Source organism: Cinclus cinclus, chromosome 9 (genome assembly GCF_963662255.1).
Source record: "Cinclus cinclus chromosome 9, bCinCin1.1, whole genome shotgun sequence".
NCBI classification, from domain to species: Eukaryota; Metazoa; Chordata; class Aves; order Passeriformes; family Cinclidae; genus Cinclus; species Cinclus cinclus.
Genome location: NC_085054.1, coordinates 966,746 through 994,662, shown reverse-complemented (window position 1 = coordinate 994,662; position 27,917 = coordinate 966,746). Strand labels below are relative to the sequence as shown.

Sequence of the window (27,917 nt, the reverse complement as noted above, 5' to 3'; positions counted from 1 at the left end):
GGCGCGGGCACGGCGGGCGCCATAGCGGGACGGACGTGGTGCCTCCCTCACAGCGTTCCCCCGGGCCGGGCCGGGCCGGGCCGTGCCGTGCCGGGGCCATGTCGGGTTTCAGCCCGGAGCTGATTGAGTACCTGGAGGGGAAGATCTCCTTCGAGGAGTTCGAGCAGCGCCGCGAGGAGCGCAAGAGCCGCGAAAAGGTGAGTCTGCCCCGCTTGGCCGCCCCACGGCCGGGTCCGCCACCCTCATGGCAGCACCTGGCAGGGCACGGACCGCTGCACCGTGCGCGTGGAGGGGCTCATGTTCTCTGCGAGGGGCTCATGTTCTCTGCTGCTGCGGAAATGGGAGTTGGTGTGTACAGAGCAGCAGAAGGTGCCGGCGGGGTGTGCGGGGAGCGCCGGCCGCTGACTGGCACCGTCGCCCTGTGATGCTGTGCAGCACCGCCCGCCCCGTGGGTAATCGGTGCTCGGGGTCGCGGCAAGGAGCTGCTTTGGGTGTAAACTCATCCAGATGTTGGTGCTACAGCTCCTCCACCAGCATCTGAGATCTAAGGGAGAGAGCCAGCGCGGCTCCTCGTTTGGCTCCTTGGCGGCAGTAAATATAGAGAGACACGGTTTTGTGTCTAACACTATGTCGGCGGTGTGATTAAAAGAAAACACGTATGATTTGTCTGAATGTTGCAGTTCTTTACAACTTTTTAAACTATATTTGTCTCAAAGTGCTACTGAATTTCTGCATTTTTTGGTGTTCAGAGAGCAAATTCAGCAGAGCTCAGCTGTCATGGAAGGATAAGTATTATCCTAGGGCAGCATTCTTACCTGAGTAATGAGTGCTGTTTTGATATTGACAGGCTTCTGGAAGGGTTTGTCCCACAGAACTTTTTTTTCCTAATGCAGTCAACCATGTCATCCCACCTCACTGAAATGCCAGATAAGCAATGGACTGGTCTCTTCAGTCAAAAGTGGTGTGAACAGTCACCATCTGAGTCACCCCACATTGACAGAAATATCAATGTTTTGAAAGCAAGTAATGCTGGGGTTTTCTTTTCACTTAAAAATGCAATGCTTATCCCACCTGTTTCACTGGTAGTGCAAAGGCTAGAAAGCCAAATGGTTACTGTAAATGTATGGGGGAAATAAAAACAGGTGATGCTATAAAGGTAATAATTTAGATTTTTGGTGTGTGTAGGATGGTGAAAATGCATCTGCTGAGGAAAATGAGGAAGATGTAGAGGCTCCGTCTTCATCCAGAAAAGCATCTGGGAAATCCCAAAGTCAGGATGAAACTGATGGTAGGTGTTTTTAACATAATCATTCGTATTTAGAAAGGCACTGGAAGCATTTGCTCTTCGATAACTGACTTCATAAAAACCTGGCTCCATTTTTCCCCTTTCTGGTCTCTGAAGGGACTGAAATAAAAGGCAAATTAATAATAATGGATTTTTTTAGATGGGGTGGGGGAAGAAAAATCTTGTGTTTAGATGCTTAATATCCAAGTCAGAATAAAAATAATCAAACATATCCAAGTTAAAAAAAAATACTGTAAACCCAAGTCCCTGTCCTATATAGGCAATACATGATAGATTTATTTTTCCATCCCAGCTTGATACTGTGGTTATTTTTTAATCAAATCCAGGTGTTCAATCCCCCAGCTCAAATCTTTGAACCCTACATATTTGGAGTTTTGTATATAGATCTGTGGTCAGTTATAACCCTGGGTTCAGTTCATAATGAGAAGTTGTAAATTAAAAATGGTATTTTTTAAAAAAAATATGTGCCTTAAGCATATTTATTCCAGAGTACTTAGCATCATTTTCTTAATTATTTTAAAGAATTCTGTTCTTTTTCCAGAGAAGTGCAAATAATCTAGACTTTGTATTTACACATGTTAAAAGGTACTTGTCATCCTGGATGGAATGGTTACAAGATCTTGTTTGCAATTACTTCTAAAAATTGGTTGCCTGATGGTTGTGCAGTAGAATGCTCACTTACAGCCTCTTCAGCTGAAAAGCTTATTGCAGCTAGCCAGCTCAGTGCTTGAAAATTGCTTAATATTCTTCTGGGTTGAGAAAAGTATCGATTAAACTGTGGCTTCATTCTCTGTGTTCCTCCCTGCTTTCATTTCAGATACCCAATATATGTTACAGGCTGGGCCTTACCAAGCATTGATGATGAATAATTCAGACCTTTAAAACCAAAGAGGCTGTTAATAGTTTTTCTGCATTTCTGAGGCAGCACTCATACAGAATAGCTGCTTCAAGTGGGCTGCTGTTTTCTCTGCTCTTTTCCAGAGAGGCAGCATGTCCTTGTCATTATAGCATAAACCTATTTTACTTCTTTCTCAACTAGGAGAAACAGCAGATGGGGTCAGTAAATCTGTCCAACGTGTCTTTGCATCCATGCTTGGGGAAAATGAAGAGGAGGAGGAGGATGAAGAGGAGGAGGAAGAGGAAGAAGAGCAAGAAGAGGAAGAAGAAACTACAGAGCAGCCTACGGCTGGAGATGTTTTTGTTTTGGAGATGGTTCTTAATCGAGAGACCAAGAAAATGATGAAAGCAAGTATTTAAACTTTCATGTAACTTCCACGTGTCCTCTGATCATAGTGCATAAATGCCACTTCTTGTGACTTTTAGCTGCTTACTGAGAAATTTGCCTGTAAATTGTTCCATATAGGATAAACCTGCTTATGCTGCTGCTTGTTATGCTTTGTTTATTATAAAAGAACTGTAGTTTGCTGTTTGAAAGCTTTCAGAAGTCATGAAATCAGTTCTCCCGGTGTCAGAAAACCATGAAAATTAGCAAGTTTTTTTGGTCAGACATTTAATATTGCTAATACTTATATAACTTGGTGTTAGGTGGTGTTAAGCACAGCAGGGTGTCTCCTGAATTCAGGCACCACTCAACCTTGGGCAGACATAGCATCCCTTTTCCATTTAGGAGAAAAGACCTCGCAGCAAACTTCCCCGTGCCTTGAGGGGTCTGATGGGAGAGGCCAACATCAGGTTTGCTCGAGGAGAGCGTGAGGAGGCCATTCTGATGTGCATGGAAATCATTCGCCAAGGTATGGGAGAATGGGCAAACCTTTGGGCTTTGAGGGTGGGGTGAAATTTCTGTGTGCAGGAGGAGGATTCACTGAAGGCGAAAATAAACAGTATAAGAAAAGTCAGGGTATAAGGAGTAGAATTAAGAATATATGGTGCACTTACTTTATTTTTTTTGCTTATAAAGAGAAGCTAGCACCCCAGTTCTGCAGAGGCCCAGGCCTTGGCTTAGCTTTACACAGTTTGCTTTTATTGTCTTTGTAGATGCAAGGTATAAGCATGAGCATGACTTGGATTGTAGAATAATGCTATAAGTTCTTGTTAGATTCAGTCAGGCTGTTCAGGAATTCACAGACAGGAATCAGAAACTTGTATGCAGGTTTGTTCCTGAATTTAAACAGCACACATGGATGTTTCATGTAATTCTGATACCTGTTCTTCGAGAAAGGCAAGTTATTTGTTTTCAGTGTGGATTTTAAACAATAAACCATAGTCATTCTTTTTGTCTTTTCACAGCTCCTCTTGCTCACGAGCCATTTTCTACTCTTGCCATGATCTATGAAGACCAGGGTGATATGGAGAAGTCACTACAGTTTGGACTGATTGCAGCTCACTTAAATCCTAGCAATACTGAAGAGTGGGTTAGACTGGCAGAAATGTCATTGGAGCAGGACAATATTAAACAGGCTGTTTTCTGCTACACAAAAGGTAGTGCAGCAAACATCTTAATAATTTAAAATTAATGCTAGGTGCTAATGGCAATGATTTTGTTTTCTTCTCCTTTCTGGTTTAGTTTGCTTCAGGGTGCTAAGATTCAGATACCTCTGTCTGGACTTTGATCAAAAATGAGTGAATCTGTAGTATAAGATGTCCTCGCAAAAACCTTGCGTGCGTCCATTGACACGAATCAAGGAAACGAGCGTGAAATCCACTGTTGGCTTTTCCTAAACTCCTCCTGTGCTGCTGCTGCTTCTCCCTGTAGCTCTGAAGTACGACCCAACCAACGTGCGCTTCCTGTGGGAGAGATCCAGCCTGTACGAGCAGCTGGGGGAGCAGAAGATGGCCATGGATGGCTACCGGCGCATCCTCAACCTCCTGGCTCCCTCCGACGGGGAGCGCTTCATGCAGCTGGCCCGAGACATGGCCAAGTGAGCTGGGTTTGCCAACACTGGGATTTGCTTTGCCACAGGGGCCTTGTGGTTACAGCGTGTAGCTCTCCTTCAGTGGTTTTTACTGCCTTGTGAGCTACTTTCTTCTGGAAAGCTGTTAGTGGCCTGTTTCAAAATAATGTTATTAGTGAAGTTTTCTGAAAGCAGGTTAATGTGGCACGTGATTGATGCCTGACTCCAGTGGGAGAGACTGCAATGAAAACTCCAGTAATATCCTAACAAACAGGGGAGGAAGAAATTGTTAATTATTTGATATATGTAAAAGTTTGTAAAGGAAAAACACCCCCTTTCTCACTGTCTTTTATGACACCCACTTGCTAAAGAAAAGCTTCACTAATAAGCAAAAATAAGAGAAATATGAAAACCCTTTTGCTTTTGTTCAAAGTATATGTTGTCAGTTATGTGAATTACCTGATATATCTGTATTTTATAGGAGTTACTATGAAGCCAATGATGTGACCTCTGCTGTTGAGATAGTGGAAGAGGCCTTTGCCAAGCACCAGAGCCTTGTGTCCATGGAGGATGTTAACATTGCAGCTGAACTGTACATCTCCTCCAAACAGTATGACAAAGCTCTGGCGGTATGGACAGTTCCCTGCATTTGGATGTCATTTCCAGCACCTCTTTGCCAGCCAGAATGGATGGTTTATGTTCATAGTTTGTGCTCCTGCAGTGCTAAAATGGGGTCCTACTTCTGTAAAGATAGAGCTCGTCAGAAACAGAGTGCTTGTTATTAGTTCTGTGGTAATTAGCATTTAAATTAATGGTTGGATTGAATTAATTGAGGGCTGATAGATCTGTACGTTGTTCGAGGTTTAAAATTTTGGGATCCTTCCTCTCCTTCTCTACAGTGACCATAATCTTAGTAGCCAGGGAAGACCTTCAGGCTGGTTTTGTGAGTAATACCATTAGAGGTCATAATCTGAGTAGGTTAAAATAATGACACTGAATGCTCTGATGGTTCAAATGCAGATTATTGTGATTTATCTGGCAGACTTGTTACAACTAATAACTTATGCATTAAGCACTAAGCATACATTCCAGAAAGAGAATACATCTTAACTCTAAGGCATCAGGAATTAGAGAATATTGCTCATCTGGTCCAAATTTGTTAACTCACTTTTGAGGCATATTTCCAACTTGATTTGGTCTGTCTTTGAAAGGAAAGTTGTTGGTACTTGGCCATTGTCATACCTTCCGAGGTAGATTGAAAAGACACTGTAAGCTGGGACTTCTTTTGAACATTCCTGTTTGTTGATACTAAATTACTTAGGTTTTTTTTTCCCCTTTCTTTGGATTTTATTCAGCTCTCTCTCTATCAGACCCTGCAAGCAATTCACCTGATCCTTTTTTGTACTTCTTCCCTACATAGACATCAATCAGTCAATTTTATGTACACAGCATTTAGTTACTGGATTTATTAATATAGTAGAACTGTAGTCACAGAGCCATTTTCTGGTTTCTTTTTGAAGGTTCTACTTGGGTAGATGAATGCAGCTTTTCCTCTGGTAACTTCTGTGATGTCTAAAACTGTCACATAGGCTGATTGCTCCATTTATGCTTTAAATCTTTGAAATGATCCAAGTTACTTTTCTGTTTTAGGTTATTACAGATTTTACAGGAATTGTACTTGAAAAAAAGGTACCAGAAAAAAGTGCAGCTGAGGAGAAAAAGGGTAAGTAGCTGTAGTGGTTTCCGTGACCCTGCTGTTCATGTGATATGACATCTTTCCTTTACCTTTTCAACTCCTGGGTATATTTTGCTGCATTGTTGACAGGCTTTTCTGTATTAAAATCTGTGGGTGCTCTTAGTGAGTTACATGGTGTGACCTCAGCCTGCGGTATGAAGTTCCTCTGATGTCCCCATTGCCCTACTGACTCATTGAGGACAAGGACTGCTCTCCATGCAACTGGAGACCTTTTAAAGTTCTTGACATTCCTCTGAGTGTTTACATCAGACCAGCTATTTCTACCAGCTAAATAGCTTCTAAAAAAAAAAAAAGATAAAGAGATAAGCTTAGTGGCAGCTGTGCTCAAGAATATGAACCTTTGACCTAAGAGTAATGTTCTGTATACATCCTGCATCTGTTACTAACCATCTTACTGAAATCTAGGCATACTAGCTTTGAAATCTAGGCATATTAGCTTTGAAATCTAGGCATATTAGCTTGTAATTTAATGAAGTAGATTGTCTTTGAGAAACCTGCTTTATCAAAGTCATTTAATCTGAAAATGTTTATTTAGACCATAGATTGGACACAGCACACCAACTCCATAAGCAGACAAATCTGTTTTGTGATTAAAGTGGTTATTTCAGCAGCCTAACCCAAGCCCAGTACAGGTATAAGATATTTCTGTTGGCTTTTTGCTCTGATTGACCAGGTAAAAATACAGTTGATTCATGAACAACTGTCCTGATGGACACTTTCAGCAGATAATTTATTAGAAACAAAACTATCATGAGTCTATCAATTAGAGCACAATATTTCCAGGTTGCCTCATGTGTGCCAGTGGTTGAGAGAAAGCTTCTAAAATAGAGCTTAGTTCTCCACCCTCTGTTGCTTTCTAACTTAACTTTTATAACTGCCTCCTGCTCTGCTGTCCTTAAAAAACAAAACAATACAACCCAAAAAAGGAAGCCCAAACCAAAACAAAAGAAACCCAGTCCACTTTTCAGAGTAAGCTGCCAATCGATTCATAGCAAGTAACTGTTGGCTTAGCTAGTCCTACTGGTTAATCTGATAATCTTTTAAAAAAAATACAGGTGCAGCAGTAGAAACTCAGGAAAACCAAGAGGCAGTGACTGACGACCTGTGTCATCCAGTTGCTGAATCCAGTGCCCCAGGTAAGTGATTTATTTTTTAAAATTTTAGACAAGTCTTGTGAACTGATAATATGGTTAGGAACCAGCTTGCAATCATATAACATCTGAAGATTTCTAACAGCACAAAAACAGGGCTTCATCCAGAAAAGGATTCTTCTTTACTTCTCTTCTTTCCCTTACTCAGAACTTCCTTCTAACCCAGCCAGACAGTTGTCATTTTGTAAAAATATATCAGCAGGGGAATAGCTACCCTTGTGCTGGGTATTCCAGTGTTCAGAGAATGATGAATTAGTCTGCATGTTGTGATTTGCAGTAAAGGGATGTGGATGTAGGCGATAAAAGGGAAACGTTAGGTTGGAAATGACAGTTTTCTCAGGTTTTAGCAGTCACTCTGAATGTCTGGTGTAAGCATTGAAGTGAAGGAGAACTTAACCAGGAGTTACGGAGGTGTCATGACTGTATGTGAAGGACCTATGATAAATGGAATCTTTATTGTGTGACCTCTCATTTGCTGGTATTGCCATGGGTAGCTACTGTGCCTCATGTTTGCATTCTGATCAGGTTGCATTCAGCTTACCTGTTGTGTGAAGTTCTGTGCTTAAGTGTGTTCAACAACGTGTTCAGGCAGTGCCCAGTGCACAGGACTTAACTTAGCAAGGAGGAGAACTTTAATACAGGGCATTTCCTGAAAAAAAAAAAAAAAAAAAAAAAAGAGAGAAGAGGGTATAGGTGCATAAATTGTTAAAGGAAAGCTTTATTGAGCAAGTATCTCTTAAGTAGGAAAAGGATCTAAGCACATGCTGTGGAATCCTGCTGTTAAAGTTGATGCAGACCAACAGCACTTGGTAACTCACGTGGAATTATTAGTCTCAGAGACAGTAGGAAGACATTGCTCCAGCTTTTGGAAACGATAGAGAGGGATGAAAAGATGGGCAGACAAACACTTAGTAGAGCTGATAAGAATATATTCTCAGTTCCTGAACATGGCCTGGAGGGGATGTGGTGCTTGAGAAGTGCTTCTTAAAACCTCTGGGTTCAGAAGGAAATTCTTTTATCTTGTCACAGCTGTGGAGAAGGTCAGCTGCTGCATACCTGAGGGTGTTCCTATAGACATCACGGTCAAGCTGATGGTGTGCTTGATTCACTTGAACATCCTGGAACCACTCAGTGTAAGTGAAACCTGCTCACAAGGGCAGGGGGGGGTGTTCTAAGAAGTCACAAAAGCTAGTAATTGTTCCTGTTTTCATAGACTGAGATGGTTGAGGGAGCTGTGGAGATTCTTTTTGCTTCTCTCCCACTCCAAGAGAGAAACCTCACAGGCCTGTAATAGCAGAAATAGTATCTTTGCCCTTAGAAATTATCCCAGTGTAAGCATAATGCTAGTACAGTAAGTCACAGCCTGTGTGCTGTGACAGGCCCAGGACCATATTGCAAAGTTGTTGAACACTAAGGAACACATTTTCACTTTGTTTTAAAGCCATACTAAATCTGAAAACTGTTCTTTCATAAAGGATACTCCTCACTAATGAAGACTTTAACCCCTGGATGTGTGAAACATCTAGAATAGAGAAATGGGGCTTCTTCAGGAATTCTGAATTCCAGATCTTTGATTTTTCACTTCTAAACTAACATTTAAATAACGGAAGTATGGTTCTGAATGCAAATAGAATAAAAATCATAGGATAAAAACATAAGCTTCCAATAAGCATGCCTTAAAGAACTGTTCTCATTGATTATTTGTGCTTTAAGTGTTTGTGTGGTTTTTCTTAAAGCCTCTTTTGACTACCCTGGTGGAACAAAATCCAGAAGAAATGGGTGACTTGTATTTGGATGTCGCAGAGGCATTTCTGGATGTTGGAGAGTACAACTCAGCCCTGCCTCTCCTGAGTTCCCTTGTCTGTTCAGAACGATACAACCTGGCTGTTGTGTGGCTTCGGCACGCAGGTGAGAAGAGGCAGGACTGTGGGACATGGAGGACTGAGAGATGATCATACAATGCTGAGCATTTCCAGGCACCTTTATCCAAGGTCCATGGGCATTTTAGATTGACTGCTTGAATGAGAATTGGTGTTTGCAGAATGAAGTCTATTATGGCAACTCTGTTGAGCATTTTTTGTTTTTGTTTTTCATATACACTGAAATATATGTCTGCCAGAAGTACTTTATGTTCATGTAAATGAAGCAACATCTATTCTGCATTTCATCCTGTGCCAACTGCTGATGATTGAAGTGAAGCTGAATGCATCAGTGCATATATCTGGATATTTTCACTTAAAAAGACATGCTTGGGGTGATTTTACTAAGAAGGTGTGTTAATTTGTTTGCACACTTTGATGTAAATTTTTCCTGCCACCTAAGTGTCTTGTGTTGCTTATGGTATCTCTAGAGTGCTTGAAGGCTTTGGGACACATGGAGCGTGCTGCAGAAAGCTATGCCAAAGTTGTTGATCTTGCTCCATTGCATCTCGATGCAAGAATCTCACTTTCAACACTTCAGCAGCAGCTGGGCCGGCCTGAGAAAGCTCTGGAGGCTCTGGAGCCAATGTATGACCCAGATACACTGGCTCAGGATGCCAGCGCTGCGCAGCAGGTGGGTAAAGTGTTCTGTGCTCCCATTTAGGATGTATTATTCTAACAGACTGTGCTAGTAGTCCAAGATGTCTGCATGGGACCAGGGGTTCAGACTTAACTCCCTGCAGGGAGCTTGTAGAGCACAGTGACTGATCCATTACAGCATCAGGGACATGTCCTCCTGACTTTCTCCCTGACCATTCTCTCAGCATTTCCCCAGTTCCGCCTGATAAATTCTGTGCAATGCACAAGCTTTGGGCCACTGAGAGCCAGTCCTGACTCTACATCAAGTTGTTCAGCTGTTGGTACATGTGAGTGAGCTACATGGTTTGGCCTCTGTTGATTGCAAGCAGAGGTTCTGAATCCCCTCTCTAGAAACACCCTCACCGTAGGTAAGAGTCATACCAGATTTCTCTGAAATTGGAAAATTTGGAACAGAAACTCCTGAGAGCAGTTTAAGGAAAGCTTACATGCTTCTGCAGATTCTTACAGCTTTCTGGAAGCTTTTACAATCCTATTAGTACTGTACTGAGTCAGAACTGTTTTATAAACTCAGTCTGTGCAAGAGGTTGAATAATAATGTTCACTGTTGTCCAGGAACTAAAGCTTCTCCTGCATCGATCGACGCTGTTGTATTCCCAAGGCAAAATGTATGGTTACATTGACACGTTGCTCACCATGCTGGCAATGCTGCTGAAGGTAAGCCAGTCTCTCCAGCTGCACTGTAAGAAATTGGACAGCTGTGACTTGGGTCAAGACAAATAACAAATGAACTCAGGAGGAAAGCTAGTTTGCTTTTATGTGTAAGTGGTTTCATAATTTTGTTAGATAGTCTTGCAGGTAGCCTGCAATACTGGAGTTCCTGCCTGTAGTGTTCAAGACAGAGGACTGTTTGTGTGTATAATTATTGATACAGTGACTTCCAACTCTCTGTTCTCAGTGTGCTAACTGGATTCTAAAGCTGCTTCTTGCCTTTTTAACACTCAGCGCAGAGCTTTTTTGAGGGGTGGATACTGGCTTCTATTTCAACAATTTTGTTTTTAATTTCCTTCTTTATTATTTTCTTGTGATAAAAGGGCAAAATAAGAACTTGTTTAGCCAGTAAATACGGTGGTGGCAGTTTTGTGTTAATTGATTTTTGTTTATTTATAAATAGGGAGTGAGTTAAGGGAATATTTAGACCCCCATTTTATCCACCTGCTCGGCACCTTGACTATTGTATTATGCTGGCTGTAAGAGCTGACTATCCACAGACTTCTGAAAGTGATAGAGAAAAGCATTGTTCTTCTTATACTTCTGTGCAGAGTCTTGATTTCAGTATACCCAGAGATGTTCCAATCCCTGGAGCAGTCTTTTTCAGTAGGTTGAAGAGTTTGTGTCTTGCTTTTGTGTAACCTAGTTTGCACTGGAGCATGAGACAATGCAGAGATGATATTCGTGTTGGGAATGTTCTCTCTGATGACCTTGCTGTACGGTGGTGTCACAGACTGTTTTAGGATGCAACATGAGCAAGATGGATTGGCTGTAAAGCTGCCTTTGTCATAGGATGTTACATTGTAATCTGAAATGTTGCCCTTAAATTTGTTTCTAGGTAGCAATGAGCAGAGCTCAGGTGTGTTTGATATCTAGTTCCAAATCTGGAGAGAGACACCTCTATCTTATTAAGGTGTCGAGGGATAAAATTTCTGACAATGATGACCAAGAGACAGCAAATTGCGATGCGAAAGGTAACAAATCACAGATTGTTTTTAATAAAGCAACCAAGTGAACTCCATAGTTCTGAAAAATGATGAAAATGCTCCTATTTTGCATGCTAAATCCAGTTCATGTTAACACTGCATTATTTCTAGGGCAAAGAAGGCAGCAAAACTGAAGATAATATGTCTTAAGGGAACAGTCCCCATTCAGAGAAAAACAGAAAGATTACAGGATAGTTCAGACTGAGAAGGGCCTCTAGAGATCTTATGGGCCAACATTCTCCTCAGGGGAAATATCATACATGCAAATCTAGAACATAATACAAATACATTGTAAAAGTGGTGTGCTTTATTTAGCTGGCCCAGGCTTGTTTGAGCTAGACTACATGTTCTTAAGAACTGCTTGATAAATTAGGGAGAGGAGCTTCATTGCATTCCTGCAGTATGTTTACAGCTTGAACTGGGTGTATTGCCTACCCTTTGTTCCCATTTTGTGAGCATTTTAGGAACTGCTCTTAAATGGAGAAAAAGTAAACACTTCATATTAGCTGTTAGTGCTGCAGTGTCTTTGAAAGTATCAGTTTGATGTATGCATCTGTTTTGTAAAAAGTTATCTTTCTTGTTCTTATTTTTCTCAACTTTCTGGCTCCAATATTTTTAGCAATTTTTGCTGTTCTCACAAGTGTTCTGACAAAAGATGACTGGTGGAACCTCCTCCTGAAGGCTATATATGCTTTGTGTGACCTCTCCCGGTACAAGGAGGCAGAGCTACTTGTGGATTCCTCACTGGAATATTACTCATTCTACGAAGACAGACAGAAGCGCAAGGAGCTGGAGTACTTTGGGCTCTCTGCTGCAATTCTGGACAAGAACTTCAGAAAAGCTTACAACTATATCAGGTGGGGCTACCCAGAAGGCAGAGCAGTCTGTGCTGTAGTTGCCTCCACTCAGGGTGTAGTCACACTGCTGATGATACTGCTGAAGTAGGCAGGCTGATGCTTTCCAGCCTTGGCTAAATGAGAAAAGGCTACTGAAACTGAAGGAGCTTTCCAATAGCCTGATTCAAAAAATGCACAATGCAATAGGTTGGTTGATTTGGCCAGAAACATTGGTTCTGTTTTTCACTCTCATCTTTGCCTCAGTCACTGACCTTCTCTTTGAGTTTCTGATTTTTGTTACCTTTCCTGAACTGCTGAGATTTTATTGGAGATACGATATATACTACATAGCATTTACTAATTTCTTGCACACTTCTCATTCTATAGAATCATGGTCATGGAAAATGTCAATAAGCCCCAGCTGTGGAACATCTTCAATCAAGTCACTATGCAGTCTCAGGATGTCCGTCACCATCGCTTCTGTCTCCGCCTGATGCTGAAAAATCCTGACAATCATGTGCTGTGTGTCCTCAATGGGCACAATGCCTTCGTGTCTGGCAGTTTCAAACATGCTCTTGGTAATAGCTTTCATGTTCTAATATCAACAGATAGAACAAGTGAAAGTTTATAAAAGGAGAAGGATTGATATTTTTTTTAATCAGAAAATTGTAGGTTCACAGTGCTTGTCTGGTGCTTTAATTATTCTGTATGCAAATCAGAGCATGGCTGAAGGGTTTTGCTAATAAAAATTAATCTGGCACGTTTCAAGTTCAGCCCACATTGCAAATATAACTAACTTGCAAAGATAATTGGAGGCTAATGATGATAATAATGACAGAACCAGCCCAGTTTAAACAGCAAATACAGCTGGTTGCATGTTTTAAGCAGGCCTTTGAAGTAAACCTGCTGCTTTCAGTCAAGTGCTCCAAATGTCACATTTAAATCCCAGCAAGGACCATGTTTGCCTTCTGTGTCTGATAATTTTCTGCTTCCATTTTTACACCACAGTCTGCATTCTTCCTTTAGAATCAAGTGGATGCTGAAAATACACAATTTTCTTCCCTGTTTTTTCTTGTGTATTTTGATGTAGGTATATTAAACTGTTTATTTTCTTAGTTCACACTTCTAATTAAAATATTTTTTTCTTGCCCTTAACTTCTTAAGGTTGCTTTGTTGGTTGCTTTTCACAACCAACATCTTAATTCATTTATTTGCTTTTAGGTCAGTATGTGCAAGCCTTCCGTGCAAACCCAGATGAGCCTTTGTACAGTCTTTGTATTGGCCTGACTTTCATCCACATGGCCTCTCAGAAATATGTGCTGAAAAGGCATGCTCTTCTAGTACAGGTGAGGCAGTGTGATTCTTGGTACCCACAGTGTTTCCTGGCTTTGTATCTCGCAGATGGTTATTGCTATAACACGCTTTGTTTAAATAATTTTTCTTCATTAAGATGGCATTTCTAAAGAGGGAAGTGGCAAAACATGAGCACGGATGAATGTGCTTTTGAACCTCCATCTGAATCTCCTCTCCTTATGGGTAAAGGTAGCTTGTTACTCACCTTGATGTTAACAGCTGCCAGCTCTTTGTGAAAATACTACATCAAATTAATTTCTTGGTGGTTGTTACCTGAATTTTCTTTGAATTTTTTTTTTTTGCCTGCCTTGCTGCAGAGTGGAATCTATGCCATGTGCCTTCACAGATATGTCTCATAAACTGCATTCTTGAGGCAAATTTTACAGGCTTGGAAAGTGTTTTTTCCGCCCCCATCTTTTGCCCTTTTAGGTGCCTCTGTACACTCTTCATCGTAAAGATCTTGTGAGCTCCAGTTTAGCTGCCTTCAAATTTTCAGCTTCCTTTTTCACATTTTTCTTTTCATCTGCAAGATTCAGTTACAAACCATGGACTGAGTAGTCTCAAATAGAATCTTGAAAGTAATTTCCTCTACTTTACACCAAGTGTTTTCATTAAATTGAATTGCCTTTTAATTCCTGTAGCTGCTGAGCTCAGTCAGGACAATATGATGAGGATCCTGAGCTCTTGTGACTTCTGAAATTGCTGGAAGGCTGTAGCTTGCACTGATCTTGACAAAAGCTACAGGTCCCCAACTACTGTAACACAAAACCAATTATGACAGTGTCTAACTTCAAGAGATTTTGATCTTGAAAACTTGGACCTAATTTTAATATTTTTATCCACATTTTTTCTGTAACCAGCCTGCCTTTTTTTACAAGGTCTGCCCTGTTCTCCTTTTATAACATATTGAACAATGTCCTATTTATGTTACCCCCTGGCAATACAGTTCCCTGCTCTCTCTCTCATTTCCTGCTTACTGTACTCAGTGATTTTACATCATTTCTGGCTGCTATGGCAGTTAATTAGTAATTCAGCTACACTGACCTACTGGTGACCTAAATTATGATCATTAGCTGCTTGTGTCTGAACTAATTCCTCCTACTGAATGAAGTGCCTTCTCTGGTTACCAACATGATCCCTAGAAAGAAGGTCCTCTGTTTACAACAGAATCATCACACTCCAAAATGGTAACAAAATAAAATGCACAGGAGGAGAGGGAAAAGTTGTGTGCTCGGTTTCTCTTATAGGGATTCTCCTTCCTTCACCGCTACTTGGACTTGCGTGGACCATGCCAGGAGTCCTTCTACAACCTAGGCCGTGGTCTGCACCAGCTGGGATTGCTGCACCTGGCAATCCACTATTACCAAAGAGCACTTGAACTTCCTCCCTTCACCTTAGAGGTAATGTAACTTTGTAAGTTACGGACAGAGAATAAAGTCAGAAAAATGTGAAGAATTCCATAGTCATAGTTAAAATAGGTACATAAAATCTCTGTAGTTGCACCTCCTTCAATTTCAGTTCCTTGTCATTGGAAGCCCAAATCTGATTGTCACCTGATAATGTATTTAAGCATGTGTAAAGTTCAAAGATATGAATTCTGAAGGATTTACTCCTAGGCTGAAGCAGCAGCAAAAAGGATTGCTAAATAACTTTTCCTGATTAAGTAGCTGACCTTTCTGTATATTACATATATGAATTATATGTATTATATGTATATGAATATATATTACAGCTATGAATTATAACTGGAAGTTCTGTATACTCACCCATGCTATAAAACAGCCTACTGGAGCAAGATGGACCAGTACTAGGAATGCCTAATTGCATCTGAGCCATAGCTTAGTTCTAATTATCTGTATTGGATCCTAATTGACATGTCATACATTTACAGGTCTGGTCTGTGGAATGGGTAGGTAGAAACATTGCAAGTGTGTTTAGAAAACGGGCAGTGTTGGTAAGGTAAGAACTGTGGGCGTTAGTCAGCCCTGGGAGTTCAGAGCAGCAGTCCTGTGACCTGTAAAAGATGCAGGCAGTATTCATGTTCTTGTTGGAGAAACAAATACTTGGTGTACAAAGACAAGGTAGTACTTTGCTGGTTTTAAAGCTGGCTATTTAACTTACAGCTAATGTTTTGAGTGTGAAATTTTATAGCTTTGGTGATTAACAACATGATGTGGAAACTCCTTAAAGAGGGAGAGCACAAGGAATACTTTTTCTGTTTCCATACAGCTGAAAGCCTTCACTGGCCATGAATATGTATTTTGATTCCACTGTAATGGCTACACATGTTTCAGTTCTATACTATTTTTGCATATTGATAACTTTTTAAATCGTTATTTTAACAGGGAATAGAAGCTGATCAAACAGACTTGAGAAGAGATACTGCCTTTAACCTATCACTCATTTACCAGAGCAGTGGGAATACCAGAATGGCTCAGAAGATGTTGTATACCTATGCAGTTGTATGATGACATTTGTGCAGGTGGAATTGATACACTTTGGATTGACCTTTGCATTATGCAGTGCTGGGGAAGCTGGTTTTAAGTACAGCTTTTTCTGCAGAGGGTCAGAGACATGGCTGGTGCTGTGTTGTGGGTTTGTGGACTTGTGCTTCTGCCATTTGCACTGCATCATATGTAGGTGGGAGCTGGCCATCCTGAGCACACCGCTGACGTGCTCACAAGTGGCTACTTTTAGCTCTTCTCCTTTGGTGCACTGCTCTCTAAATATATTCAGTCTTGTATATAGAATCAAACAGTGAAAATCAAGGCCTAGTGTGATTTGCTGAGGCATTTTGGGGAGAATGTACAGTGTACAGTATTTCAACTAACTAGCATTGAGGTTGCTGAAGAAGCCATATTCACTGGTGATGAGGGTATTTTAATGTACAGCATTAAGTTACAATAATGTGGAACCATCCTAGAGGATGAAGAATTCAGTACTTCAAGATGTTTAAAATATTCAGAGTTTTCTAGGAATTCATATTCCTAGCGGTTTTTGTATTTGAAGGGGATTGATCTTTGTTTTACTGAAATCAGTGTAACTTCTGTTCTTTCTCTGAACTTGTTAATAAAAATTCTGAGTTAATGATGTTTACTTATCCTCAGCTAACATATACCCTGCTGAACAGGACAAACCTAAAGCCATATGGCACATACCTAATTTTAAGCAGCACAATTTAATGAGGCTCAGGTGTGTTTAGCTCTGCTGGTGTGCTGAGCCACCCCTTTGTCTGCAGAACAGCCATTTGCCTCGAGGGAGAAGCTCTTGTATTAGTCTGCAGTCCTACCATATAAATTACATTTTAGGGCCAAATTTTGGGAGGAGCAGGAGAAGGCAATTCCAGAGTGTCCTTGAGCTACGCCTAGGCTCCAGAGGCATGCAAGACTTTTCTCCCTACTATACTAAACAAGTATCACAAATAACAGGTATAGGTCCCAGAGAAACATGGGTCATCGGGGAAGTGGGGAGCCACTCTGCTGAAGCAGGTCACAGTGCAACACCACCTGGCCTGAACCTGTCCAGGTTGTACTGACACCAGGTGGAAGAGTAGGCCGTGATGAAGATGAGCTGATCTTTGGTCTTGAAAACTGTCATGATCTTCAGCATCTTCAGCATATAATGATGTAAGTCTCCTGCTCTAACTACTCTTTCCCCAGTCTGTTCCACAGTAGGATAGATTGAACAAATTCCACTAATTCTTACATAGGTAAGGTGATGTGTGGTGTAACATGACATACCTGATTAATTCCTTCTGTGCTCCTGAAATAGCCCAAAGCTTATGTTCTCTCATGACCCAGGGAACATCTCCCATTATAAGCAGCCAGTCCTGCCAGGTCCTCCCTGCCCCAGTCACGTCAGCATCCAGCCAAGGCATGTGATTGTCTTCAGTAATTCACCTCAACATTCTGCAATCCAGTCTTGGTTTAGATAGCACCTGCCAGGCCTTAGTCTAAAGCTGGTGAAAGAGAAGGGGTAAAAGCAAACATGTAGCCTGTCAACAGCATACAGTTTATAGTGATTAGAAATAAAGAATAATTGTTATAAATAGTAATTTTCCTATCAGCCTCATAATGCAAAGAACCTGAGCCAAAAGATATCATGAGAGGTCTGAGTTAATTCAAATCAGATGTTAGGTTTTAAACAAGAATTTCAAGGTTTCCTATTGATGGGTGTCCTGTGAGCACCTTTTAGCTGCAGCTGGCCTCAGCAATTCACACCTATCTAACTGTCAGATCAAGTAAAATGCCAGGTTCTTCCACACTTGGGTGCTAGTAGGGAGTCTCCTGGCAGCAGATGATGCTCTCTCAGGGCTGGGAATCACCAGTCAGATGAGCTCATTTCCTGCACAGCTCAACTGGGCCTCTCCAGGGGTGAGTTGGAGGCCTGGTCTTTGTCCTGTGTGTCCAGGGAGGTGTGAGGGGGAGGCTCCTAACTTTTCCTCATGGGAAAAGATGGGCTATTTCATGAAGCTGATGACTCTTTGGGAAATCTTTGTCATTACCAAAGAAGAGATGAAGTTCTAGCAGTTTAATACTGTCCTGATTTACAATACAAGATACATATTCTATTACCATCTGATAAGGGTGATCATCCTTATCTCTGTGGGAAGTATCTTCTGTTAATGGGCCATTGAGTCCTACTGTATAACTGATAAAATTACATAATCCCATTGGGAAATGTTCCAGCCAGGGGGACGAGCCAAGCCTTTCCTACCTAGATAGAAACTGAGGTTTAGAACGCCAAAAGCAGCCTTTTTCCACTGGATTCCAGAGGAAGAACCAGGCTTTTTCCACATCATGGCTGGACCCTTTGGAGGAAAACTGCACCTTCTACAATACCACTGCTTCAACTGAACCACATCTGTAATCCAGGAGGACTGTAGCCACCATTTAATCAGACTGCACCCATACCCTGACTGACAGGGTATCAGGTTGTTTTCTGACTTTGTCAGTGGTTTTATTTTGTATTATTGCATGTATTTTATTTTTCCTTTTTCTTTTCCCTATTAAAAATTGTGTTACTGACTTGAAGTCTCACTGGTTTTGCTTTTCAAACCAGTACAAATACTGACATCTCTAAAAAGTTAATGACATGGCTGTACAAGAACTAATTATGGAGAAGGCTGAGGAACCTACCCAAAGAAGGTAAGCATGGCTTTCACAAGGGTGTCTGCAGAGGGCATGGGCAAGGGATGATGAGCCACTGACATGAAGCTGAATGCAGAGTGTTATAAGTGAGTTACAGGAATTGACAGAAACGAATTCATTTAGATCCTATACAATTTATTGAGCAAGCAACAGTAAGCAAAACAGCACTGGGCGGCCGGGGAGTCTCTGCTCCACCAGCGGCGCACACCCCCCACCCGATAGTCCTGACTTGCATACTCTTCAACTTCCTTTACCACATATATCTTCCACTGTGTTCCGCGCATGTGTGGTGTGTTGCTAGGGGGTCTTTTTCTGCCTCCTGGTGGTTGTGAGGATGAAGGCCCTTCATCTTTTTCGGTGTCCTGATGAACCTTTACATACTTGTTACACAAATTTCAGCTTCTCCTATTTTATCTTTTGTTTATTCTACCGGATGTCTGCAGTTAGATCTTATATCTGCAGCTAGACCTTGGGCAACTGTCCTGGTTTGCAAGACAGGTGTTTGCTAAGGAAAGCAGAAGCTTCCCTTTGGACTGAAAAAAAACGTGATTCTTCCGATTATTATAATTTTGGAATTAAGACAGCTCTCAGGCAAAGATATGGGGGTAGGAATAACAGTTCTTTACTAGTATATCTAACAAGACAAACAAGAACAACACCAGCTATGAAATTACCCACAAACAGAACAGTAACTCAGTCCCAGTGTTTTTTGGCTGCAGGCACCTTTTCCCTGAGCTGCAGTTCCCGGTGCTGGGGGCGGGCGGGTCCCGCAGAGCCGCAGGAGGGCTGGGGGTGGTGGCAGCGCTGTCCCAGGGGGAGAGAGAGATGGAGAGAGAGCTCTCCGCTCACGGTGTGGGTCCTGGTGCTCAGCAGAGTGCTGGAGGGTGGTAGTTCACAGCGAGAAGACAGCCGGGCAGGGTCCGATGGTGGTTTCCCGACGCTGGGATGGGACACAGACGGCGATCGTCCTTCTCGTCCGAACTCCGCGGGGGAAATGGGCCGAGGCCCAGCCTTCCGCTTCCTCTTCTGGCTGTTTGAATCTCGCGGGGCTTCTTCCCTCCCGTCCCTTCCCCCTTGTCACCAGGGCCCAGTCAACAGGTATCTTAGCATGACAATGGGGAAAATTCCACAGAGGGAAAAAAGGGAGAGAACTAACCCTCAACAGCAACATACTTTTCTAGTCTCTCCTCTGTTAACTAGGTTTGGTGAACAAATACTGATTGTACTTTGTTACAATTTTATTTATTTATTTATTTATTTAGTTTATTGAACTGTTGTAATTTTTTGATGACTTAGAACTAGAGTCAAGGACAAATGATTCTGGGGGTGGTGGGTGTGGTGGGAGGTTTTGCACGATGTCACATACAGTGACATAACAGCAGGACGGGGTGGGGCAGTTTACTTGGCCACAGCACTTCTGTTTGGTTGGATAAGAGAGATATTTTGAGCCTGGTAAAAGCAATAGGCTGTGGGAGACAGAAGTTCTTTCTGCAAACCCCACTAAATTGAAGTGATTTATAGAAAAAATGTTTTTTTTTTTCTTTCAAAGTATGATAAATACCACTTAGTTTACCTAGTTGAAAAGGCCATGTGTGCACCTCACTCCTCAGAGGATTATATCTGAGATTGAAAGGGTTACAATTGATATCTTGTTATCCAGTTTTTGCACTTCAGTCTTAAAGAAAAGAGATCTGATGAAATAGCTCAGCTTGCTTTTAGTACAGAAACAAAACAGCATTGTTTGAAGTGGAACACAGAAGGGAAGTGGCAATGTCTCTTTACCCAGAGCAACTGTTTTCTCTGAGTTTCATAGCAGGAGAAGCAGGAATCACTTCCAATTTATCCATCCATAGAAATAATTCCATGATAACAATTAATTTAGTTTTAATCTAAGTACAATGTCTTGGTCACATCCTACTGTCACTACCATCAGGACTGTTTGCAGCTTTCTTGCTCTCTTCTAATCACTACACATTTTGTGCTGTTTGAAGAAAGGTAGAAATCTTTCCACCACTGTCCCAAATTCTGTGGCATAGGTCACCATGAAGTAAAGCTTTACTTCCTGCTTGTTTTTCATTACTGCCACAGTGTGCCTCCCTTCTTATTATTCAGTAATTTTTAAAATTAAGTTTCATGTGTTTCCAATCTTTCAACTGATTTTTACCCACCTATTTTGTTTTAATGCCCTCTGGTTGCTCAGCCATTCTGTTATCTTCACACTTTCAGCAAATTAATTATCCCAAATCCTACAGATGCATCTCGACTCCCAGAAGCAGTATGAGCAGAAGTGAAGATTAGTTTGATACAGAACTCTCTTACTGTGTGTTTGTCCCTACACAAATAAGTAGAGAAAATAAATAAGCATTTCCCTCCAAATGATGTATCCAAGAGCTCAGGTTAAACAACCTTATCTTAGATTAATAAAAGCCAAGTTTCCACTTTGAGGTGCAAAATAGGATGCTGGGAGGTATTTGTACTTTGTCACAGGTCAGTTTATTCTTGCTGACACACAGCTCTGCCAGCACCAGTTGCACCTGCTTCTGGGCACACTGGGGAAAAAGGAGCAGAAGTCACCACCTTGGAGAAAAACCAAGCAAAAAGCAGCAAAAAAAAAAAAGTCCTTGGTATATAAATTGCTTCAGGTATAAATTTTCAGTTATATGAAACACTAAAACAGATTTAAAAAATCAAAATGTCCAAGTGGCATAAATTCCTCCAAGACCAGCTTATTTTTAGGAGCAGCTGCTCAAATTGGTACAACTATCCAGATGGCCACAAGAAAGCCACTGTCCTAGAAGCACAGCCAACAGAAATGGAGAGAGCCCAGAAACACTGGCTACCCACGCAGCCATTAGCCCTGTGCAGAGCAGGGTAGCAGGCGTGGGAGAAAATACACAGCAAAAGAACTGTGGGACACTGGTGAACCACATGTGTCAGTTAGAGAGTGTTGTCCTGGCTACAGACAGAAAAGGAGCTGAATCCAAAGAATGCAGGTAGTAAAAGAGAGGGGTTATCACTTCCCTCTTCATTTGCACTTGGCACGTCATTCCCGTTTTTAACTTGTACCCATTTCATTATTTCTCACTAGTCTCAGTCACCTAGATCAGGATACTTGACTGGTTCCAGAAAAGTTGGGTAAAAGCTCAGTAACACTGTGCTACCACTGCTTTTACCATTTTGGTTTTGGAGTGCTGGATGTGATAACCACTTTCATACACTTGAGGTCCTAAGAAACACTGAGCTGCTGATAAAGTCCCAAAATCACACTGCTAATACAAATTACTTTAAACATGTTTTGAATATGTGTAATTTGATAACCAAAGTTTTATTTCTACTGTAGTCTGTAACACATCTTTTTTCTGCCTGACACAGAACTCTTGTTATATTCCTTAAGAATATGAATCAATAGAGTATTCAGAACATTTAAAAATGTACACTTCTTTTGGTATTCTTTACTAAGTTATTTTAATTCTGTCCGTGTATTCTTATTCTTCTATTTATTTTTTGCTTCTCTGTTCCCTGTTGTCAAAGGTTTCTTTCATCTCTCCATTTCTGTTGGCTTGGTGCTGTGGCTACTGTCCTAGGGAGCCTGTCCCCATGCCCAACCACACTCTGGGTAAAAAAAACCTTTTTCTGATGTCCAGCCTAAACCTCCCCTGACACAGCTCCAGGCCACCCCCTCTGGTCCTGTCGCTGGTCACTACAGAGCAGAGATCAGTGCCTACCCCTGCTCTTCCCCTCATGAGGAAGTTTTATCAGCAATGAAGTCTCCTCTCAGCCTCTCCTTCTCCACCTGAACAGACCAAGTGCCCTCAGCTGCTCCCCACACAGCTTTTCCTCAAGACTACTCATCATTCTCGTGCTGCTCCTTTGGATGCTCTCTAACAGCTTAATGCCTTTTTTTATATTGTGGCTCCCAGCACTGGACACAAGAGTCAAAGTGAGGCCACACCAGCACAGAGTAGAGTGGGACAATCCCTTCCCTGGCCATGCTTTGTTTCATGCCAGGCCTGCTGCTTCCCCTCCTAGGGCCCTGGCCCTCCCAGCCCCTCATGAGGGAGCCCCCCGTGTTAGAAATGAGCCTGGAGACCTTTTTAAAGGCCTTTATTAAAGGTCAGCTCTGGGTGGGGAACCCGAAGGTTCATGCACACTGCCACTGCTCCTACTGGACCACACTGAGGAGGAGAATTCTCAGCTTTGTATCTCAGCAGAGCTGGGGCTTCCATCCTCACGAGAATCCCTAAGAAAAGAGTCACTGGCTCCTGGTCTAGGGGTGTCATACCATCCAGGGGCTGTAAAGTCATGGTGACAAATTGAAGAAAGTTCTGGTGGTAGTCTGATGTTCTTTACTGTTTTGCTGGCTCAGGAATGTTACTTTCAGTCTTTAGTTTCACGTTAGGTTGTTGTCCTTGGAGTCTTTTGATGCTGGGTGTGTCTAATTTGCACATAGCCCTAGGCGCACAGACTCTTGGGAGCAGTAGAGGTGATACCTGAGGGAAGAGGATACAGGTACAGAGTAAGTGATGGGAAAGAGTACAAATACAGGGTCAGCAGAACACACCTTCACTTATCAAGGGATATTAACACTTAACAATGGCAAAAAAATGTAAGGTTTGGAATTTTAACACTTAACATTCAATACCAAATTAACGCTTCAATGTAGAGCTTATTAACACTTCATATTCAAAAGCGAACTGACACCTTAATCAAGAGTTCATGACTTTGGGGTTTTATTCTTTACACGCAGGGCTGGCGAGGGGGGAGCAGGGCTGACCCCCGGAGCTTCGCTCCATTTGGTGCTTTGCTGGTGCTTGCAGCACAGTGTTTTGCAGCAGAACAACACTTTTTAACTCCAGCTTGCGATGTGTGGAGGCTCGCACCTGTCCAGGGAGTTGCACCACAGGAGCATTCAGATTAAAGGTTATTTTCACACTTGATTAATTTATTGCATATCAAATGATATGCAGGAGGGTATGGCTGGGAGCTGGAACACAGTAAGTTTAGATTAAATGCTAAGGGGAAAGCTTCACTGGGGTGAGGGATGAGGCTTTGGCACAGGTTGCTCAGAGAGGCTGTGGATGCCCCATCCCTGGAAGTGCCCAAGGCAGGCTGGGTGGGGCTTTGAACAACTTGGGAGGTGTCCCTGCTCATGGCAGGGGATGGGAATGAGATGATCTTTAATGTCCCTGCCAGACCAACCCATTTTATGTTCAGTTTGGGCCCTAAGCAAGCATAGTGTTTTATATTAGTAGCCATATGGCTTCCAGTCATTTTAAACAGATACATAGATTGGCAATTGTACTGCATTACCCTGTCTCACTGTTCATCTGAGCTGTGGGGTTTCTAAAATTGTACCCTTTTGGTACTGAAATTTCTTTTTCATGCAGAGAGGGAAACTGATTTTATAGCCTTCTGTTTAGAACATACAGCTGTGAAACTAAGGAGCTCTTCTGTCTGAAGTAGGCAGCAAGCAGTAATGCCACAACCATTAAACGTTAGATGTTCTGGGGACTCAAGCATAGGTGTTTAAGCTGTCTGTCCTAGAGATTTAGAATCTCCTTTTCACTTTTGGCAGCTCATATGGCTTCTGAGGGACATCTGTGTGACTCAACTCCTCCCATGCACTGGACAGGGACCATGAGACACTAATTCCCAGATGAGGATTTTGCTCAGGATCAGCATGCAGTGTGAACACCATTGAAGTACCATTCAGGGACCCATCACTTGGGCTCAGCTTTTCCTGAAGCTTCTAATATGTTGAGGTAGTACTATTGATATAATATATGCTTGGGGTGAACTGTTTTGTAGGGCATGTTGAGATGCTGTTACTAAGTAGATATCTGGAATGGAAAAGTAGATTTCTAAAAAAACTTGAAGTCTGGCTGTAGATGGCAGCAGAGAGGAATGATATTTATTAGGACCTCTACATATGGTGACTGTGCATTTTGTAATTTGTGCAACTGCAGCTGGTGGCTCTCCATTAATGATGAAATTTTTGCATTTTACTGATGAATTATTTAAGGATCAAAATCAATTAAATTGAATAATTTAAAATTTATTTTTATTTAAGGATCTCTTTTGACATGACTGTTTATTTTGGAGGAAGAGTTGGAGATTTTCTGAGCAGAGGGTGACCCTGCAGACAGGGCAGCATGGCATTTGATCAGTGCTGTGTATGTAATAAAAAGATCCTCAGCTGATCTAAGAATGTCATTGCTCCACTTGGGAATTTGCTCCAGAAAGCTTTTGCCTGGGGGATGTTGCTAGGAGGCTTGTGAAGAAATGTAGAAATGAAGAAATTCTGCAATGTTATGGCTCCAGATTTGGGGTTTTTTGGTATTGTCTCCAATTATCTTTTTAGTCTGATTTCAAATTTTTCAGGGAATGGGGTTTTCCTTGGGAAGTCTTTCCCTCTTCCAGTAGAGCTCACTGCTTAAAGGTGCTTTTGCATTTTCCTTTCTTGTAATGACATTTCTTTTAGCTCTAGCTTTTTTCTTGCTATTCTGACAATGTCTTTTAATTTCTGCTAAGATTTACCATATATTTGGAGATAATTAAGTGCTACAACTGTCATTAGTTAACAAAGTTTTATTCCAGCACAGGTAAAGTTCTTTCCTTGCATTGATCTTCTTTGAATTCCTTCTACTGTTTTGCGGTAGAAGAGAAGTCTTTGTTCAAGGTGGAATCTGAGCTGGCAGCACTGTGGCAGTGCTTGTCTTTAGAATCGTTTTCATCTCACTCAACTACTTGCTTATACAGAACTCTTTGGTATGAAGGTAAATCAGAGAGCAAACTCTATTACAAATATCTTTACCTTGGATTCTTTGGGTGGCATGAAAGAATGCTGCAGCAGTAGGTGGAACGTGCAAGTTTGAATTGAGGGATAAATTAAATCTGCTAAATTGGATCAGTTTCTCCATCCAGGTTAGCATTCTGCAAAGGGAGGAGTAAGAGCTTCAGCTATTCTGTCACTGCTGTAACTCTGCTTTCTCTGAGCATTGCTTTCATTAGTTCATCCCATTCTTCCACAATGCTTTTTTTTTTTTTTACTGCATCAGAAGCAAATTTTGGAAATTGTGAGCTGAAGGTTTTCTCTTCAGAGCCCTTAGTGATTTTTACTTACCTTGTCTGCTCTGTTTTATAATTAATGAGATTACTGACTTTTGAGTTTTCTTGGCCCATGTTGCTGGACTCCAACATACTCTATTTTAATTTAATTCTTGTGAAAGCACATAAGTGAATTTTTAATTTATTCTCATCACTTGCGTACTGAGATAGGTAGCAGCATAAATATGCCAAAAGAACTGTTCTTTGATCTGTCCTTAAAACCCCTTTACATTGTCACATCTGCAAAACTTGGTGACAGTTCAGGCTCTCAATATATTTCCACCACTGTGAGGGTTTATTGGCAGTAAATCTGCACTTTGTGCTGTCCAGTTTGTTTGCATCTGGCTCTTCTGTGTCAGATCTTTGGGATGTCAAATCTTTGGGAAAGATACAGAGCAGCTTCTGAGTGGAGTGTCATGAAAAGACCATTCCTGGATCAGGGTTCTTAGCTGCTCTGGAGTTTTACAGTAAGTATATTATTAGATATTTTACATAATAATATAACATTATAATTGTTCTATATAAGGTATTTTTCCTCCTTATTTTGAGAGTAAGATATAATCCTCATTTAATATGCCATGGAAAGAACAATGTTTTGTTTTTATCTCTGTGCTTACTTGTCTCAGATATGCCATCCTTTTTTAGAGAATTTTTAGGTTTTTTAGGAATGTTTTAAGGGCCTTTTTTACAACTAGGGTATTTTTAGTGTATTTTAAGGGTTTTGTGGGGGTTTTAGGACATTTTGAGGGTTAGGGCTTTTAAGGGATTTTTCAGGGTTTTTTTAGGGTCCTTTCAGGGCATTTTAAGGATTTTTAGAGTATTTTTAGAGCTTTTTAAAGACTATTTAGGGTATTTTAGGAGCTTTAAGAGGGCACTTTAAAAGGGGCATTTTAAGTGTATTTGAAGGGTATTGAAGGTTTTTAGGGCATTTTGAGGGTTCCACGTGATACGTGGAAAATGAACACGTTCGGTGATTTTATTCCTCTTGAATAACTTTCTTGTTATTAAGATCAGTTTTATGGAAACAATTCAGACAGGTATTGCTGCAGATGAGTTAATATTCAGGGGTGGAGTTGTGAGCTGTTAACGAATGAGAAAATTGAGAAGTCCAATTTATTTTCTTTAAAAACACCGGAGTCATGAAGCTGGGATAAGCCCAGGCCCCACTTTGGCAAGCCAGACAAATAACCATGTGCGCTGCACAGGGTGCTTGTCAGGACATCAAGTTCCATCAAAGGACCTGGTGCTGAGCACCTGGGGAGTCATTATAGCCTTTGCCCCTCACGGATCAGTGCGTTGTTCAATCCATTCTTGGATTGGTTTCTTCCTTGGTCTCTGGTTGGCTCATACGGGGCTGAAATCTGGACCAATTGTTTTTGGAGCCATTTGTTCTTACAGGCTGGCATGTTGTCCAGTCCCGGTTCAAATTGCTGTCCCCACCCCATGCAGTAATGATCTATAAAGTTCCCTTCACCCAGCCAAAAAAACACCCGTCAACCCTCCCCCAGTGTCCACACACAGACCCACAATGCAGTGCCACCAACCTGTCAATCATAACTTACTCATAATTATTAATAACAATCAACCAACAATTCATAACTCCATAACAATTAATTAAAAATTCATAACCTTATAACAATTAAGAACTTTATCACATTAATTAACAACCCACAACTCTAGCCCTGAACATTAACTCATTTATAACAGGTATGATTATTTTATTCTGTTTGTTTTCCTTTCTGAGATATTTTTATAATAATGTTAGCATCTTTAAAATGGCAGGTATCTGAAAATTGTGAGTTTAAGGACATAGACATTAAGACCAAATAAACTAAACCCTGATTTCGTATGAAGACTTAGGCCTTTAATAAGAAATATGCAAGGACATGATTCTGTCTGTATATGTGTGTATATCCATATATATGCAGAAAATATAGTAATAAATTTGGACCTAAGTTGTTACTTAGCTAATAACTCTTATTGAATTGCTCAGTAGTTTTCAGTTCTGTTGCTTTCCTTTAGAAGACTTGGGGTTTTTTGTGTGTTGCTGAGCCAAGACTGAAAGCTATAAACAAAAGAAGTCTTGAACTTTGGCTGTGTATAACTACTGATGTGATTGATTCTCCCATGTAG

At 41.3% G+C, this 27,917-nt stretch overlaps 1 protein-coding gene across 2 annotated transcripts; it reads left to right on the top strand.

The window, feature by feature from the left end:
• Window positions 1–40: 40 nt before the first annotated feature.
• On the top strand, window positions 41–16,804 carry GTF3C3 (general transcription factor IIIC subunit 3). Of its 2 annotated transcripts, XM_062498087.1 has the most exons (19): window positions 41–197; window positions 1,186–1,288; window positions 2,346–2,551; window positions 2,934–3,057; window positions 3,554–3,745; window positions 4,020–4,185; window positions 4,640–4,787; window positions 5,809–5,881; window positions 6,970–7,050; window positions 8,095–8,198; window positions 8,802–8,973; window positions 9,416–9,618; window positions 10,197–10,298; window positions 11,191–11,326; window positions 11,958–12,195; window positions 12,562–12,752; window positions 13,396–13,520; window positions 14,775–14,927; window positions 15,873–16,804. In XM_062498087.1, the coding sequence occupies exons 1-19, from the start codon at window positions 99–101 to the stop codon at window positions 15,993–15,995; spliced, it is 2,739 nt and encodes a 912-aa protein (XP_062354071.1). In that variant the 5' UTR covers window positions 41–98; the 3' UTR covers window positions 15,996–16,804. The 2 variants fall into 2 exon arrangements, with proteins under 2 accessions (XP_062354071.1, XP_062354073.1); XM_062498089.1 differs by lacking the exon at window positions 6,970–7,050 and having other exon boundaries at window positions 41–207; window positions 1,184–1,288.
• The last annotated feature ends 11,113 nt before the right edge of the window (window positions 16,805–27,917 follow it).

What these genes read in the sequence shown, in the direction of transcription:
- GTF3C3 (XM_062498087.1), top strand. Translation starts at nt 99, where the DNA reads ATGTCGGGTTTCAGCCCGGAGCTGATTGAGTACCTGGAGGGGAAGATC. An exon ending in AGCGCAAGAGCCGCGAAAAG is followed by an intron (nt 198 to 1,185) that starts GTGAGTCTGCCC and finishes TGGTGTGTGTAG; the next exon opens with GATGGTGAAAATGCATCTGC. An exon ending in CTGGCCCGAGACATGGCCAA is followed by an intron (nt 4,186 to 4,639) that starts GTGAGCTGGGTT and finishes TGTATTTTATAG; the next exon opens with GAGTTACTATGAAGCCAATG.